Source organism: Hypanus sabinus, chromosome 28 (assembly GCF_030144855.1).
Source record: "Hypanus sabinus isolate sHypSab1 chromosome 28, sHypSab1.hap1, whole genome shotgun sequence".
In the NCBI taxonomy this organism is placed as follows: Eukaryota; Metazoa; Chordata; class Chondrichthyes; order Myliobatiformes; family Dasyatidae; genus Hypanus; species Hypanus sabinus.
In genome coordinates this window covers 10,945,746-10,962,624 of record NC_082733.1, presented here as the reverse complement: position 1 = coordinate 10,962,624, position 16,879 = coordinate 10,945,746, and the positions used below count along the sequence as shown (strand labels likewise).

At 42.7% G+C, this 16,879-nt stretch overlaps 1 protein-coding gene across 2 annotated transcripts in view; it reads left to right on the top strand.

Moving 5' to 3' along the window:
- The window catches only part of adamts17 (ADAM metallopeptidase with thrombospondin type 1 motif, 17), a 460,607-nt gene that overhangs the window by 415,281 nt on the left and 28,447 nt on the right, over window positions 1-16,879 (top strand). For both annotated transcript variants that reach the window (XM_059952603.1, XM_059952604.1), the window contains exon 21: window positions 11,398-11,550. In XM_059952603.1, coding sequence (XP_059808586.1) covers window positions 11,398-11,550 — 153 coding nt within the window. The remainder of the gene's footprint in view (window positions 1-11,397; window positions 11,551-16,879) is intronic.

The following is a 16,879-nucleotide window of genomic DNA, read 5'->3' as shown; positions in this document are numbered from 1 at the left end:
CTCTATAAAACACATGACCCTGACACCTCTTTGAAATTACACCCCCCCCCCCCAAACCTTAAATGCATACCCTCCGGTAATAAACATTTCAACCCGGGGAACAAAGATACTGTCTGTCTATTCTATCTGTGTCTTTCATAATCTCCTCCCAGCCTCTGCTACTCCAGTGAAAATAGCCCAACCCCAGTTGTCATTGCATATGCTTTCTAATCCAGGCAGCATCCTAGTAAACCTCTTCTGCACCCTTTCCAAAACCTCAACATCCATCCTATAATCAGGTGACCAGAATGTATGCAATACTTCAGATGTGACCTAACTACAGTTTCATCAAGCTGCAACATAACTTCCTGACTTTGTCTCCTCTGATAAAGGCAGGTAGGCAAGTTTGCCATGTGCCCTCGTAATCACCCTATCAACCTGTGTAGCCTCTTTCAGGGAGCTATGAACTTGGATCCCAAGATCCCTCTGCTCATCAATACTGTTAAAAGTTTTGTCCTTAACAGTGTACTATCTCTTTACATTTGACTTACCAAGCTGTAACACTTTGCATTTAGCTGGGTTAAACTGCCAATCCTCCACCCATGTTTGCAACTGATCCTGCTGTATTCTTTTCCAATCTTCTATGCTATCCACAACACGACCAATCTTTGCATCTTCTGCAACTTAATAACCCACCCACATTATCATCCAGGTCATTTATGCACATCACAAACCACAGACATCCCAGTAGATCCCTGTTGAACAGTACCGACCATAGACCTCCAGCTAGAATGTCCCTCCATCTTGAATGGGCAAGCTAGTTACGAATACAAATGGCCAATTCACCATGGATCCTGTACATCTTAATCTTCTGGATGAGCCTCCTATGAGTGACCTTGTCAAACATCTTAGTAAAATCCATGTAGACTACATCCACAGATCTACCATAATCAATCACCCTTGTCACCTCATCAATAAACTCAATCAAGTTAGTAAGACATGACTTGCCCTGCACAAAAACATGCTGGCTCTTCCTAATTAAGACATGGCTTTCCAAATGCTCATAAATCCTATCTCTAAAAATTCTCACCAGTAGCTTCTCTACCACTGATGTGAGATTCACCATATTTTCCAGGGTTATCCCATATCATGTTTTTGAATAATGGGGCAAGACTATCTACTCACCATACTCTAGGACCTTGCCTGTGGTTAGAGAGGACCCAAAGATATTGGCCAACACCCCAGTAATCTTTTTTTCTTTTGTAACTTGGGGTATATCTCATCAGGCCCTGGAAACTTATCTACCTTTAATGCTCTTTAAGAAACCCAATACCATCTCCTCCTTTACTTCAAAATGCCCTAGCATATTAAAAACCTCAGCTTTGATCTCCCTATCTTCTACTTTGGTATTTACCAAGGAGAAGGATGTAAAGTCCTCATTATGGACCTCAGTTACATCCTCTGCATCCAAGAAATATTTCCTCCCCTCTTTATCTTTGAGTGGTCCTACCCTCTCTCAGGTTATCCCCTTGCTCTTGATATATGTATAGAATACCTTGAGAATCTCTTTAATCCTGCTTGACAAAGACTTTTCATGGCCTCTCGTGGCTTTCCTAATTCCCTTCCTGATTTCCTTTCTAGCACTTTTATAATTCTCAAGGGCTCTGTTTGATTATAGCTATCCAAAGCTTTACATACTTTTTCCTCCTGACAAAATTAATCACCTTCCTCAACATCTAGGGTTTCCTCATCTTGCCATCCTTGTCATCCCTTCTGACTGGAACATTCCTGTCGTGTACTCTGTGCAATTGGTCTTGAAAACACTTGATTTGTACAAAAACAGCTGCTCCTAATTAACTCTCCCTAGTTCCTTCCTAATACTCACATAATTTTCCCTCCTCCAATTTAATACTCTCTTGTAAGGTCCATATTTATTCTTAACATACATAAGAACATAAGAGATAGGAGCAGGAGTAGGCCAATTGGCCTCTCAAGCCTGCTCCGCCGTTCAACAAGATCATGGCTGATCCAATCTTAACTCTAGTTATCACGGAATCCCACAAGGCAACAGTGCCAACCAACAGGGCACCTTGCCGCCCATTTTATTTTATTATTCATCCCGCCCAAACCCATGTGATCACCCGGGGAAAAAAAAAACGATTTGCCAATTGAGGAGAAAAAATCTGGAAAATTCCTCTCCGACCCATCCAGGCTATCGAAAACTGGCCCAGGAGATCACAACGCTTATCTAAACCTAGCCTCATGTCCACTTACCTGCTCGCTCACCATATCCCCTAATGCCATTTTTATCCAGGAAAATGTCTATCTCCATTTTGAATTTATTGAGTGTAGTAGCTTCCACAGCTCTTTGGGGCAGTAAATTCCACAGCCCCACTACCCTCTGAGCGAAGAAATTTCTCCTCATCTCAGTCCTGGAACGGCATCCCCTTATTTTAAGATTATGCCCCCTAGTCCTAGTTTCACCCATCATTGGGAACATTCTCCCCGCATCCACCCGATCAAGCCCCTTCACAATCTTATATGTTTCAATAAGATCGCCTCTCATTCTTTGGAACTCCAATGAGTAGTGTCCCAATCTACTCAACCTCTCATCATACATCAACCCACCCATCCCCGGAATTAACCTAGTGAACCTTCTCTGCACTGCCTCGAGAGCCAATATGTCCTTTCTTAAATATGGACACCAGAACTGCACGCAGTACTCCAGGTGCGGTCTCACCAATACCCGGTACAATTGCAGTAAGACCTCCCTGTTCTTATACTCCATCCCCCTAGCAATAAAAGCCAGCATTCCATTGGCCTTCTTGACCACCTGCTGCACTTGCATACTAACTTTTTGTGTTTCCAGCACCAGGACCCCCAGATCCCTTTGCACAGAAGCACTTTCCAGTTTCTCTCCATTTAGATAATAACTTGCTCTATTATTTTTCCTGCCAAAGTGCAAGACCTCACACTTGTCAGTATTATATTTAATCAGCCAAATGTCTGCCCAATCACTCAGCCTATCTATGTCCCCCTGCAGGGTTTCAATGTCCTCCGAACTCATTACACTCCCTCCCATCTTTGTGTCATCAGCAAACTTCGATACGTTGCACTTAGTCCCTTTCTCCAAATCATTAATATAGATTGTAAAGAGTTGGGGTCCCAACACCGACCCCTGCGGAACACCACTAGTCACCAACTACCAGTCTGAGAATAAACCATTTATCCCAACTCTCTGTTTTCTGTTATCTATAGCTATCTTAAAACTTAAGGAGTTGTGGTCACTATTCCCTTACTGCTAACCCACTGAAAGGTCAGTCACCTGGCCAGGTTCATTACCTACTACCAGATCCAGTACTCAATAATTGATCAGATTTACAGGGAAGTGGTCACCCCTAAGTTGCAGGAGGCGAGTAGCTGGGTGACTGTTGGGAGAAAAGGAAATGTGTGAACTGGAAATGTGAATAGGTAGTTAGCGCAGAGCACCCCTGTGGCCATTCCCCTCAATAAAGTATACTGTTTTGGATACTGTTGTGGGGAATGACCTCGCAGGAGAAGGCCATACGGACCAAGTTACAGGCATTGAGCATGGGTCAGTGGTGCAGAGAATAAAGAAGAAGAAGAGGGGAATGGTAGTGATAGGGAACTCAATAGTCAGGGAAACAGGAGATGCTGGGGACATGAATGGGACATCCAAATGGTATTTGTCTCCCAGGTGCCAGGGTCAGGAACATCTCAGATCGCATCCACAGGATTTTGGAGGTGGAAGGAGAGCAGTCAGATGTCTTGGTACATATTGGAACCAGTGACACAAAGGGATCCTGAAAAGAGAATTTAGAGAGCTAGGCAGAAAGCTGAGAAGCAGGACCCCCCCCCCCCCATGATAGTAATATTCTGGATTGCATCCTGTGTCACACACCAGTGAGGGTAGAAACAGGATGATTTGGCAGATAAATATGTGGCTGAGAAGCTGGTGGGAGGGGACAGGGCTTCGAGTTCTTGGATCACTGGGATCACCTCTGGGGGAGGAATGACCTGTACAAAAGTGGCGGGTTGTACCTGAACCCGACTGGGACCAATATTCTCCTGGGCAGGTTTGTTAGAGCTGATGGGGAGGGTTTAAGCTAATTTGGCAGGGGGTGGGACCCGGAGTGAAGGGACTCAGGATTGGACAGATGGTTAAAAAAAGCAAAGATAGCAGGCAGTCAGACTGTTAGGAAATACAGGCAGATGTTAGGACAAAATTGCAGCCAGCAGGGAGAGTATCAGTGCATTGGGGATGCAGAATCTAAAAGGGTAACAAATACAGTACTCTAAGTGTTATATCTCAATGCGCAAAGTATAAGAAATTAGGAGGATGATTTTTTGAGGGAAGTTGAAATCCCCTATGACAACAACCCTATTTTGTTACACATTTCCTTCATCTGCCTGTATATCTGTGCCTCAATGTCCTGGTGTCTGTTGGGGTGTGGAGTCTGTAGGGCAGTCCTATCAGACTGATTGCAGCCTTCCTGTTTTAGAGTTCTACCCATATAGACTCAGTGGATGCGCCTTTTATATTATGTACCTTCTGAGTGTAGCTGGGCTATTGTCCCAGATTAATAGTGCAACCCTAACCCCCCACTTTTGCCTCCCTTTGTGCCATTTCTAAAACAGTGAAACCCTGAGACAAAATGCTGCTATTCCTGTCCCTCTTTCAACCAAGTCTCAGTAATGGCCACAACATCATAGTTCCATGTACTGATCCATGCTCTGAGTTTATCATCTTTACCCATAATGCTCCAAGCACTAGAATGCACAGACTTTAAAACTACCTGTCTTATCATATCTATAACTTTGATCCTGTCTGTTATTACTGGCCCTGAATCTGTGCCTTCCTCTCCATCCCTCCACTTTCTAACCTGGTGCTCTGGTTCCCATCCCCCTGCTAAATGAGTTTAAACCTTCCCAAGTAGAACTAGCAAACTTCCTGGCCAGGATATTAGTTCCCCTCAAGTTCAGGTGCAATCTTTCTCCGTTATACAGCTCACCCCTGCACCAGAAGAGATTTCAATAATCCAATAACATGAAACCCTGTCCCATTCATTCATCTGTACTATCATCCTATTTGTGCACTGACTAGCACATGGCTCTGAAGAAATCCAGAGATTACTACCTTAGAGTACCACTACTTCCACTTCCTTCCTAACTCCCCGTACTCACTGCAGGACCTGTTTCCCCCTTTCTATTTATGTCATTGGTGCCACTGTACACCACAACCTCTGGCTGCTCACCCACCTTTTTGAGAACATTCTGCTGCTTCTCCAACTCATCTTGGACCCCAGCACTGGAGGCAATGTACTATCTTGGCCTCTCTGTCGTAGCATAGAATCTCCGATATGTTCCCCCACTGAGTCTCCCATCACTATCATTCTGCCTGACTTTACCCTTCCTGCTGAGCCTCGGAGCTGGCTACAGTGCTACTGGACTGGCTGCTTCTGCTGTGCCCCACAGGTCATTCCACTCCCCCACCCCCACCCCCCCAGTAGTACCTTGTTGCTGAGGGGAATGGTCACAAGGGAACCCTGCTTACTCCCCTCACTTCTCCTGATAGTCCTGAAGCCTGCACTCTGGATATAACCACCTCAGTAAATTTCATCTGTGAGATTTTCAGCCTCCCAGATGGTCCTAAGTACATCAAGCTCCAGCTCATTTTCTTCTCCAGATCCTTGAAGAGCAGAAGTCAGGTGCAGTTATCACAGATATTGTTTGTTACCCTGAAATCCCACACCTCACAGGAGGAGCATTCTACCACCCTAAGTACCTTACCCCCTACACTGAATTAAGGCCTAAGGATTTACAGACAACAAAAAGAAACTTATCTGCTCTTACTGGTGCCTTCTCTCTGAAAACTATTAGTTTTACACTCATCTAAGTTACTTATTCAGCCTCTTCTCACCAAGCTTCACGCAGCTTTGGCTCTAACTTCTCAAGCCTGAGTTCTGTAATTAAAATAAATCATTCCAAATGACTCAGAAGCACGTTGAAGCCTGTTAAGCGAAAGACCTCCACTCTAACCCTGGCCACTCCAACAATGGCCGCTCTGCTTACACCTCTCTCCTTTACACAAACTCAAATAGAAATCACTCCCAATAAGGCTAGTTGTTTTTAAATGACTCCTGCTCAGCAACCATGTGCTTTTCTACTTGGAGTAGTTTTGGGCCAAGGATTCCAAGGAGTCAGTGGGGATGTTGATTTCTTAAAAGGGGCTTTGAATCCTTTTCTCTGTTCTTGTGGTGACCTATCCCAATGTGGAGCTTGAAACAGTCTTCTTCAAGAAACTGCTGTTAAGCAAATGAATGAGGTGGCCTGACTAGTAGAGCCACTTAAGTACACTTAGGACCTCGGTGCTGGAGATGTAGCCTGGAGAAGGATTCTGATATTGGTTCTAGTGGACTTGGAGGATTTTCCAGACAGATTTCTGGCAATATCTCTCCTGTGCATTGATAGTAGTGTTGGAATTTGTAGCATGTAGAAGGGCAGAACTCATTGCTTCCTGGTAGACCATGAATTTTGTCCTATATTTGAGATCTTGATGCAAATACCATTTCTTCAATTGAGCAAAGGTTGAAAATGATGGTAACACTCATTATTGATACTTGCCTTCAAGGATGGTGGCTTACGAACTGAGATGATGTCCATGTCCATCTTTTTTGACAGAGGGTAATTTTGTGCAGTGGAACTACTGCATGATTTTTGTCTTGTCAATGTCAAATGTAAAGGCCTATTCTCTCTCAAGACTGTCCAACCACGATGCCTCACTCTTGCACAAAAGTCAACTCAAATGCAGTCATCTACCTGTGTTTGTGCACTCTCTAGAAGTCATTATCAACTCGTTCACTGAAACCAATGAGGCGATGGGCTTTACCCTGAACATTCACTGAAACCCGGTGAGAGGATGGGCTTTACCCTGAACACACACTGAATAGGCTAATGAGAGGGTGGGCTTTACCGAGAACATTCACTGAATAGGCCAATAAGAGGATGGGTTTTATCCAGAACATTCATTGAACAAACCAATGAGAGGGTGGGCTTTACCCTGAACATTCACTGAATAGGCCAATAAGAGGATGAGTTTTACCCTGCAAACCAATGAGAGGGTGGGCTTTACACTGAACATTCATGAACAAACCAATGAGAGGGTGGGTTTTACCCTGAACATTCACTAAACAAACCAATGAGAGGGTGGGCTTTACACTGAACATTCATGAACAAACCAATGAGAGGGTGGGTTTTACCCTGAACATTCACTAAACAAACCAATGAGAGGGTGGGCTTTACACTGAACATTCATGAACAAACCAATGAAAGGGTGGGTTTTACCCTGAACATTCACTAAACAAACCAATGAGAGGGTGGGCTTTACCCTGAACATTCACTGAATAGGCCAATAAGAGGATGAGTTTTACCCTGCAAACCAATGAGAGGGTGGGCTTTACACTGAACATTCATGAACAAACCAATGAGAGGGTGGGCTTTACACTGAACATTCATGAACAAACCAGTGTGAGGGTGGGTTTTACGCTGAACATTCATGAACAAACCATTGAAAGGGTGGGTTTTACACTGAACATTCATGAACAAACCAATGAGAGGGTGGGTTTTACGCTGAACATTCATGAACAAACCATTGAAAGGGTGGGTTTTACGCTGAACATTCATGAACAAACCAATGAGAGGGTGGGTTTTACGCTGAACATTCATGAACAAACCAATGAGAGGGTGGGTTTTACACTGAACATTCATGAACAAACCAATGAGAGGGTGGGTTTTACGCTGAACATTCATGAACAAACCAATGAGAGGGTGGGTTTTACACTGAACATTCATGAACAAACCAGTGTGAGGGTGGGTTTTACCCAGAACATTCATGAACAAACCAATGAGAGGGTGGGTTTTACGCTGAACATTCATGAACAAACCAATGAGAAGGTGGGCTTTACACTGAACATTCATGAACAAACCAGTGTGAGGGTGGGTTTTACCCAGAACATTCATGAACAAACCAATGAGAGGGTGGGTTTTACGCTGAACATTCATGAACAAACCAATGAGAGGGTGGGCTTTACCCTGAACATTCACTAAACAAACCAATGAGAGGGTGGGCTTTACACTGAACATTCATGAACAAACCAATGAGAGGGTGGGTTTTACACTGAACATTCATGAACAAACCAATGAGAGGGTGGGTTTTACGCTGAACATTCATGAACAAACCAATGAGAGGGTGGGTTTTACACTGAACATTCATGAACAAACCAATGAGAGGGTGGGCTTTACCCTGAACATTCACTAAACAAACCAATGAGAGGGTGGGTTTTACACTGAACATTCATGAACAAACCAGTGTGAGGGTGGGTTTTACGCTGAACATTCATGAACAAACCAATGAGAGGGTGGGTTTTACGCTGAACATTCATGAACAAACCAATGAGAGGGTGGGTTTTACACTGAACATTCATGAACAAACCAATGAGAGGGTGGGCTTTACCCTGAACATTCACTAAACAAACCAATGAGAGGGTGGGTTTTACACTGAACATTCATGAACAAACCAATGAGAGGGTGGGTTTTACCCAGAACATTCACTGAACAAAGATTCTGTATCGATTTACCTCCACTCCCCAATACCTCTTTCCAACAATATAGGTCTATGCTAAGACTGGAAAACACAGATCACTTTTCATATATCAGGAACTACCTCTAAGTAATGACATTTACCTTCTACCATTGTGCTAGCCTAGTCTTTAGGTTCCTGATGAAGAGAGTATAATTCAACTTTATCTCTCTATTCCTCCTGCATTGTGATTTAAAATCACCCTCTCATAAATGACATCAGTGGCTTTTCCAGTACATGTCCAACACAGACATTGTCTTTGTTCTACCACCGCTCCTTCTTTCCTGCAAGTTAAAGCACATTTGATTTCTCATTTTTCCCATTACAAAGGAAGATTGTTTACTGTTGCCACCCAACAGATAGTGCCTGGCCTGCCTGAGTGTTTCCAGCAATTTCAGTTTTTATTTCAGATTTCCAGCATCTGCTGAGTTTTGCATTTCATACAAAATAGTTCTCATTTTGATAGAGGTATTAAACTGTTAGATACAGAAGACCAAAATGGATACAAATACATCATAATAATATTTTGCTTAACTTAAATAGGAGAGATCCTGTTTGAGGATGATCACATAGTTAGATTTGTTAAATAAATCTTACAGCAGAAAAGTTCAGATATTGTTCTATGGCAAATCAGCAAGATTTTTTTTGTTTTTTTCACTTTTATGGGTAAAAGTTTTATGCTTGCCACTTCTGTTACCTGTAGCTGATGTTCTCTCTTACGACAGAGAAGTTATCCTTTATTCTGAGATGTGTGCTGAGACATGGCCATTATGGCACAGAAACTGTGAATACTTACAAGATTCCCGATGTCTCCTGCCTCTTTTTAAGTAGTGCCATTTAAAGTGGAAAAACTTTCCAAGGCATCACAATTCACAAGGACTCTAAAGCTGAGTCAAAAGCACATGTTGTGAAGGGGGATTTAAAGGGAAGAATGTGGAGATGGAGTATGCTAGCTGGGAAAGCAGCCCACTGTGAATTGACCTCCACTGTTTGAGTGGGAGGAAAAAGCAGATACTCCAGCAATGGAGAATTTGGAAGAAGGATTTGCACTGGAGCTCTTTATTGGCATGGTCATAGGATTGGTGATGGGTGGAGGAGAGAAGGATGAAGACTGAAGCATATGGCTGATTGTGCACAATGAATAATATCTGTTGAGTCTTTCAGCTGGAATCTTTACTACATATGAATATATTGGAGCCAGTATGCGAACAATTTTTTCTGTGGAGGAAGTTATGTTTCAGCTCCAGGTGCTGTGGTATTTCTGTGTTTTTCAGTTTCACTTCATAAACAGTGTCCTTCCAATGTCACCTCTTTTACCTGTAATGGCAGCCCATAGGATAATACATTTTTCAGGTATGTTAATCCTCTACTCAATCTGCAGTCTGTCACCTCCCAATGAGTTGAATCAAAAGTATTGACATGTTGCTCACCTTCAGCAGGTTTATTGCGCTGGTGCTTGTGTTAATCTCAGGAAAGGCTCCTGATTCATCAAACGTTTAGGTTTTTGAATGCCATTTCATTTAATTACCTTCTGCTAATTTCTCAGTAAAACCTTCAGTAAGGAGTTTGAAGTGTTCTGATTTGAGTCTAGGACGGCACCCAAACAAGCAACATTGGTAGAATCCAATACTGAGTTGGCTAGCTGCCTGAATTGTGATGTTATTCCAAGCCATCCAATCAGGCTGAGTGTGAGACGATGGACTGAGAGAGGCCTTATCTCAAGGCAGGCTACTGAGATGTAAAGAAAATTACGGGTGTTGGAAACCTGAAATAAAAAGCACAAACTAGCTTAGAAGTACAGAGGGGAATGCTCTGAGTCTAGATGTGAATGGAGTCGGATTAATATTTCAGATGCTGGGATTGTGAAGAAAGAGAATTTGTTGGATTTCTCACTTACTCATCCAGAGTTATCCGGAGTTGGGATGAGCTTACTACCTGTAAGGCTACAGGAACAGATTTGGTAGAAGATTTTAAAAGAGAGCTGCTTAAAACCGGAAGGGGAACTATTCATAAGATTACTAAGAAAATGTCAAGCAAACAGAACCAAAAGTTAGTCTTTCAGAGAGTCAGAATTATGGATCAAATGACCTCCTGTCTAGTAGTGGACTCCAACTACTATCTAATGTTATAATGATGTAAAGCCTTCTTTATTGTCAACAGGTTTTCTTGCTATTAATCATATGAAATAAAACTCTACAGCCAGCCATTCTATACTTGATGCAGACTTTATGGGCTTTGCAGCTGGAACGGCAAGGAGGCACAACATTTATTAAATCTGTCACAATATCTATCACCCTTTTCATCTAGATCCACATATCGCCACCACTTGCTCTGCCCCTTCTCTGCATCTTTTAATACTGACTATTTTCCATCATTCTTTCCACTCCAGAGCCTGAAATGCCACCTGTCTATTTCCTTCCCAAGATGTTGCCTGACCTGCTGAGTTCCTTCAGCACTTTGTCAACTATAGTCACCTAACTCCCGCTATCCCTCTCAGTAAAACTGATATTGCTCTTGCTAATTCTGAGTCTTTATTCTCTCCTCATTGTCACGACTGCTACTTCACCCTTTTCTTCTCCTTCTCCTTCCCCTTTCCCGTTAGTGCTGCTTTACAATACTCAGGAAATATTGTTTTGTTGTACCTTTGTTCAAAGTTGTACCTGGCACAGAAGTGCTCTTTTTTCCATATTAACAAATGGGAAAACGAGTGAGAAGTGCGAAAGGAGAATCGAAACACTGACTGTGACCAATCCCTGTAGTGTTCAACAGACTGTGGTCGAGGAATCCATCTCAGGACAGTGAATTGCACCAACCCTCAAAGAAAATGTGATCTTGCAACTAAGCCCAGAGAGGAAGAGGAGTGTGAGGACCATTCCAACTGCTACAAGTGGCTGACTGGAGAATGGTCCAAGGTATGTAACTCTATTCCTACGTAAAATATGTTCTGTTTTCTTATTAAATAAAACTGTACTTCCAACTTCTAGTTGAACACTTGGCAGAGAAATAGTCAATTTCAGGATTCCTTTTCATTTAACTATGAATGTGACTATCATCCTTGTAGGAACTGTAAACCAATACAAAATGATTAATTTAATTCCATCAAATACATCAAGAGAATTATCAACCAAAATCAACCACACTCATTAAATGAGTACAATTGATACTTTGCCTTACCTTAAGGACATTACTGAACCAGTGGCAAGTTTTATTTTTGACATTTCTACAACTTCATTATAAATTCACAATTACTAGCTTTGTTATACCTGATTTATTCAACACCATTCAAATTCTCAGCCCACGTTTTCTGGTTGTTAACATCATTGCTCTAGTCACCAGAAATGTGCTTAAATTAACAGCAGGAATCAGAGCTGGCAACTTTTATAAATGATGATTAAAACTGGTCACAAACAGTGTAAAAGCCAAAGTGTTCTGAATTTCAGTAAAGGCATGACACCGAAGTGAAAGGACGTGAAACTGGCAGAGGTTTGGTCTCTAAATTAAGAAGAACAGAACTTCAAAACAAATCTTAAGAAAATATGTACCCTCTATAAAACAAATTTGGCAGCATCTAAAACCTGCCTAATTTGAAAGTGAAGTTACAGAAAGGAAAGGTTGCACTCATGTACTGTACTACCTGAAGTGAATAGCACAACGTTTTACAGTCTAGGTGTCCCGGGTTCAATTCCTGACACTGTCTGTGAGGAGTTTGTACGTTCTGCCTGTGACTGGGTGGGTTTCCTCCCACAGTCCAAAGATGTACCGGTTGGTAGGTTAATTGGTCATTGTAAATTGTCCTGTGATTAGGCTAGGATTAAATTGGGGGATTGTTGGGTGGTGTGGCTAGGGAGGCCTATTCTGTGCTGTTACTCAATTAAATAAATAGAATGGATGAATGAAGTACTTTGAAAAGCTTTTTTTTCCTCTCATAGCATAGGAAACTTAACAGGCAGTCTCCGTGCAGTGAAGTCCTGCTGATATCATCTGAGGCACAGATGGTGGCATAATTAATATTCAAGTCTTTATAGAGTAAAGAAATGCTAAGAATTTGTTAAAAAGTTTGATTAAGAAACACAATTTGGAAGCAGTTGAAAATATATATGTGGGAGTTTGACTTGTACAATGAACTGCTGAAGTTTGAAGAATTGATCTTAATAAGAATCTCTGTGCTACCGAGAGTTGTGCAGCTGCACAAGAAAGGGAATTAGCAGCATCTATCACAGTGGAAGATGATGAATGAGACGGTCAGAGCCAGTTGTCTGTCCCCGGTAATAGCCCACACTCAACGTGCCAACTGAGCTGCAACCCTAAGCCCCATATCTCTCACTCTGACCCAACAGCAACCCTCACAGACAGTGATCTGTGTGATCAGATTGCTATTTTACTACTGCAGGGATGGCGAGGGTTCACACCAGACTTACATCACAGCCACACAAACCCTGAGCAGATGGACTTCTCAAGGCATCAAGGGGTACAAACCTGGGAGTTTTTGGACACCTGGTGCAAAAACTCGATAATGTAGCAGGGCTCTGCATGGAGCACTGTGTTGAAATGTTTACCACAGGGGTTGGATCCTACAGTAGTGTATGTCACGCAGATGAGACCCTGTTTATTGCCCAATGTCTTTGCCTTGAAAACAGTACACTTGTTTAATAGCTGACCTTATAGATGAGAAAATTGCAAATTTCTTTCAAAAGCATTGTCAGTAGAATTGAGAGATTATGAGCAGTCAGTTCCATTCATAAAGTCATGGGGGAAGCTACTTGGGATTGTAAAATAATTTGGAAACTACCATTTTGCTTGAAACAGATGTTACTGACATAAAAACAGAAGATACTGTAGATGCTCAGCAGGTCCAGGTCAAGGTTGAAGTATTTGTATGTCACCATATAGTACCACCATGAGATTCACTTTTTTGCAGGCATTTACAGGAAATTAAAGAATTTATAAAGAAGTAACAAAGACTGAGAAACAACCAATGTGCAAATAATGACAAACTATGCAAATAATAAAATAATCTACTCCAGGTGCATATTGCTGAGCCAGGACCCAGGTCCTAGTGCAAAGTGCAATATGCTGTTTGGACAATTTAAATGCTGGCCCAGATGGACTGGAAAGACATCGCTCGCTGTCCTACAGTGTTTACTCCTCTTTCCATGGCATCCTCTACTGCCTCGATGAAGCCACACTTAAATTGCAGGAGCAACACCTTATATTCCATCCAGCTAGCCTCCAACCTGATTGCATGAGCATCTATTTCTCAAATTTCTGATAATTGCTCCCCCCCCATCCCCATTCCCCATTGCTGTTTCCCTCTCTCACCTTATCTCCTTACCTGCCCATCACCTCCCTCTGGTGTCCCTCCCCTCCCCTTCCCTTTCTTCCCTGTCCTTCTGTCCTCTTCTATCGGATTCCCCCTTCTCCAGCCCTTTTATATCTTTCACCAAATCAACTTCCCAGAACTTTACTTCACCCCTCTCCCTCTCCTGGTCCTACCACCTTGTAATTCTTTCTCCCCTGCCCCCACCTTCTAACTCTGACTTCTCATCTTTGTTTTTCACCCTTATGGAAGGTTTTGCCCCGAAACGTCAATTGTTCACTCTTTTCCATAGAGGTTCCTGGCCTGCTGAGTTCCTCCAGCATTTTGCGTGTATTATATGTTATGGAGTCAGTTCACATTGAGGTGAATGAAGTTATCCACACTGGTTCAGGAGCCTGATGGTTGAGGAGTGATAACTGTTCCTGAACTTGGTGGTAAGGGATCTAAGGCTTCTGTTTCTCATGTCCAATGGTGATAGTGAGAAGAGAGCATGGCTGGATGATGAAGATTCTTGATAGTGGGTGCTGCTTTCCTGTGGCAGTGTTCCTCATAACTATGTTCAGTGATGGGGAGGACTTTGCCTCTGATGGAGAGGGCTGTATCCGCCACTTTTTATAGACTTCTCCATTCTTGGGCATTGGTATTCCTATACCAGGCCAAGATTCAACCAGTCAGGATATTCTCTATTGTGTACATATAGAAGTTTTAGATGACATGCCGAATATATGCAAACTTATAACAATGTAGAGGTGCTGTTGTGCCTCCTTAATGATGGCCATTATGTGTTGGATCCAGAGCAGAACTTCTGATATGGTAACACCAAGGAATTTAAAGTTACTGACCTTCCTCACTGGCTTCTGCCTGTCGTAAGTAATCAGCTCTTTTGCTGACGTTGAGTGAGATATTGTTGTTATGACACTATTCAACCATATTTTCAGTTTCCGTCCTATATGCCTATTTGTCATCACCTTTGATTCAGCCAACAACAGTGATATAATAAGCAAATTTATCTATGATTGGAGCCAATGGATAAAACAAGTAGAGCAGGGGGGCACATTTGTATGAAGAGAAAGAGTTAGCATTTCAGGTTATCTCAGAAATGTTAGCTCCTTTTCACCTATAGGTGTGCCTGAGCACTTTCTGTTTTCACATTAGATTTCTGTGAGTTATTCAATTCTCACTCACTCACTCCTTGGGGAAGATGGTGGTGCCTTTGAGCGTAGCGGTTTCTACAGGGTCACCAAAGGGTACTACTGTCCTTTTCAAGTGTACTGTTTATGATTGTAAGATGTTGCTGGACATTAAGAACTTAAAGAACTGCAGGTCTACCCCATCAGTGAGTTTCTCGTTGGCAGTCAAGCTGAAGGAGCTGGACTTGGTGCAGATTGTGCTGCTGCTGCTTGCATCAGTGCTTTGGAGGAGCAAAGGAGGCGTGTAGTCTAATAGGGAGTGACCATCTTAGTTACTTTTCTTTTGGTTGCAAGACCCATTTGGAAACTGTTAATGTGGAATTTTGCATCCGATTAACTAACTTATCAGCAGACATCAGGATCAGCCAGTGGGGGAACGGCATGGCGGCATGGCCTTGTCCATAGCAAGGACTAGGCCTCAAGCCATGGTTTTGCCTATTTACAGCCACCAGGAGCGAAGCACTGAAGCAGGGGCAATGTATGTGGTGTGTCCAGGCTGGAGTTCGGTGCTGTTTCTGCCTCCACCCCCCCCCCCACCCCGTATTAGCTCAGCAGAAGACAAGCTGTATTATGGTCGACTTTTCTGCGGCATTCATGGGTCAGGGTCTGAACTTACGCTGTGAGAGTTGGACTGGGTGTGCACAGAGAGAAAGCCACAGTTAACTATAAGATCGGATCTTTCATTAATATATCTCTCTCCCTTATCACATCTCCTTCTCATCCTCCCCTCCCCTCCCCACCCTCCCTTCTCTCTCTCTCTCACACTCTCTCTCTCTCTCTCTCTCTCACTCTCACTCTCTCACTCTCTCTCTCTCTCTCTCTCACACACTCTCTCTCTCTCTCTCTCTCTCTCTCTCTCACTCTCTCTCTCTCACACTCTCACACACCTTTGGACTTCCGATGTTTTACCCTCGTGGATCTTGTTGTGTGCAGTTGGTGAATCACAGGGCATGTTTTTGTACTTTGGGAGAGCTTTGAATGCTGCGATACTGGCAGACATGTACTTCTTATTAGTTTCCTTAAGTTATGGAATTACAGCAATTAACAACAATCAAACAAATAAAGTAGAATTCTTGTTACAGAAGGGTAACTTATAATAAAATGGTCTCTAAGTTATTGTTTCAGGAAACCACCCCAGCTGATGATTCTGCAGGAGGAACTCACATAGAATTTCAATCTGAAACAATTACCTTTCTTTCTTTTCACAAATGCTCCTTGACCCACAGAATTCCCCACCAGAGGAACAGAGTTAATGTTCCATAATGCGATGAGTTGCATTGTGAAAGGTGGGTGATGAATACAGAACCAAAGGTGTTATATTTGAGTGCATTCAGTATATGGAATAGGGTAGATGAACTTGTAGCACAGTTAGAGATTGGCAGGGATGGCTTGTGGGCATCACAGAGTGGTTGCTGAGGCAAGATTATAGCTGTGACCTTAACATCCAAAGATACACATTGGATCAAAAGCACAGGCAGGGAGGCAAAGGGGGATGTGGTTTCAGGGTACTTGGAAGCACATGATAAAATAGGCCATAGTCAGTATGGTGTCCTCAAGGGAAAATCTTGCCTGACAAATCTTAAGGAATCTTTGAAGAAATGAAGCAGAATAGACAAAGGAGAATCAGTTGATGTGACAAGGTGCTGCTCATGAGGCTGTTTAACAAGCTATGAGCCCTGGTATTACAAGAAAGATTATAGCATGCATAAAGCTCTGGCTGATTGGCAGGAGGCA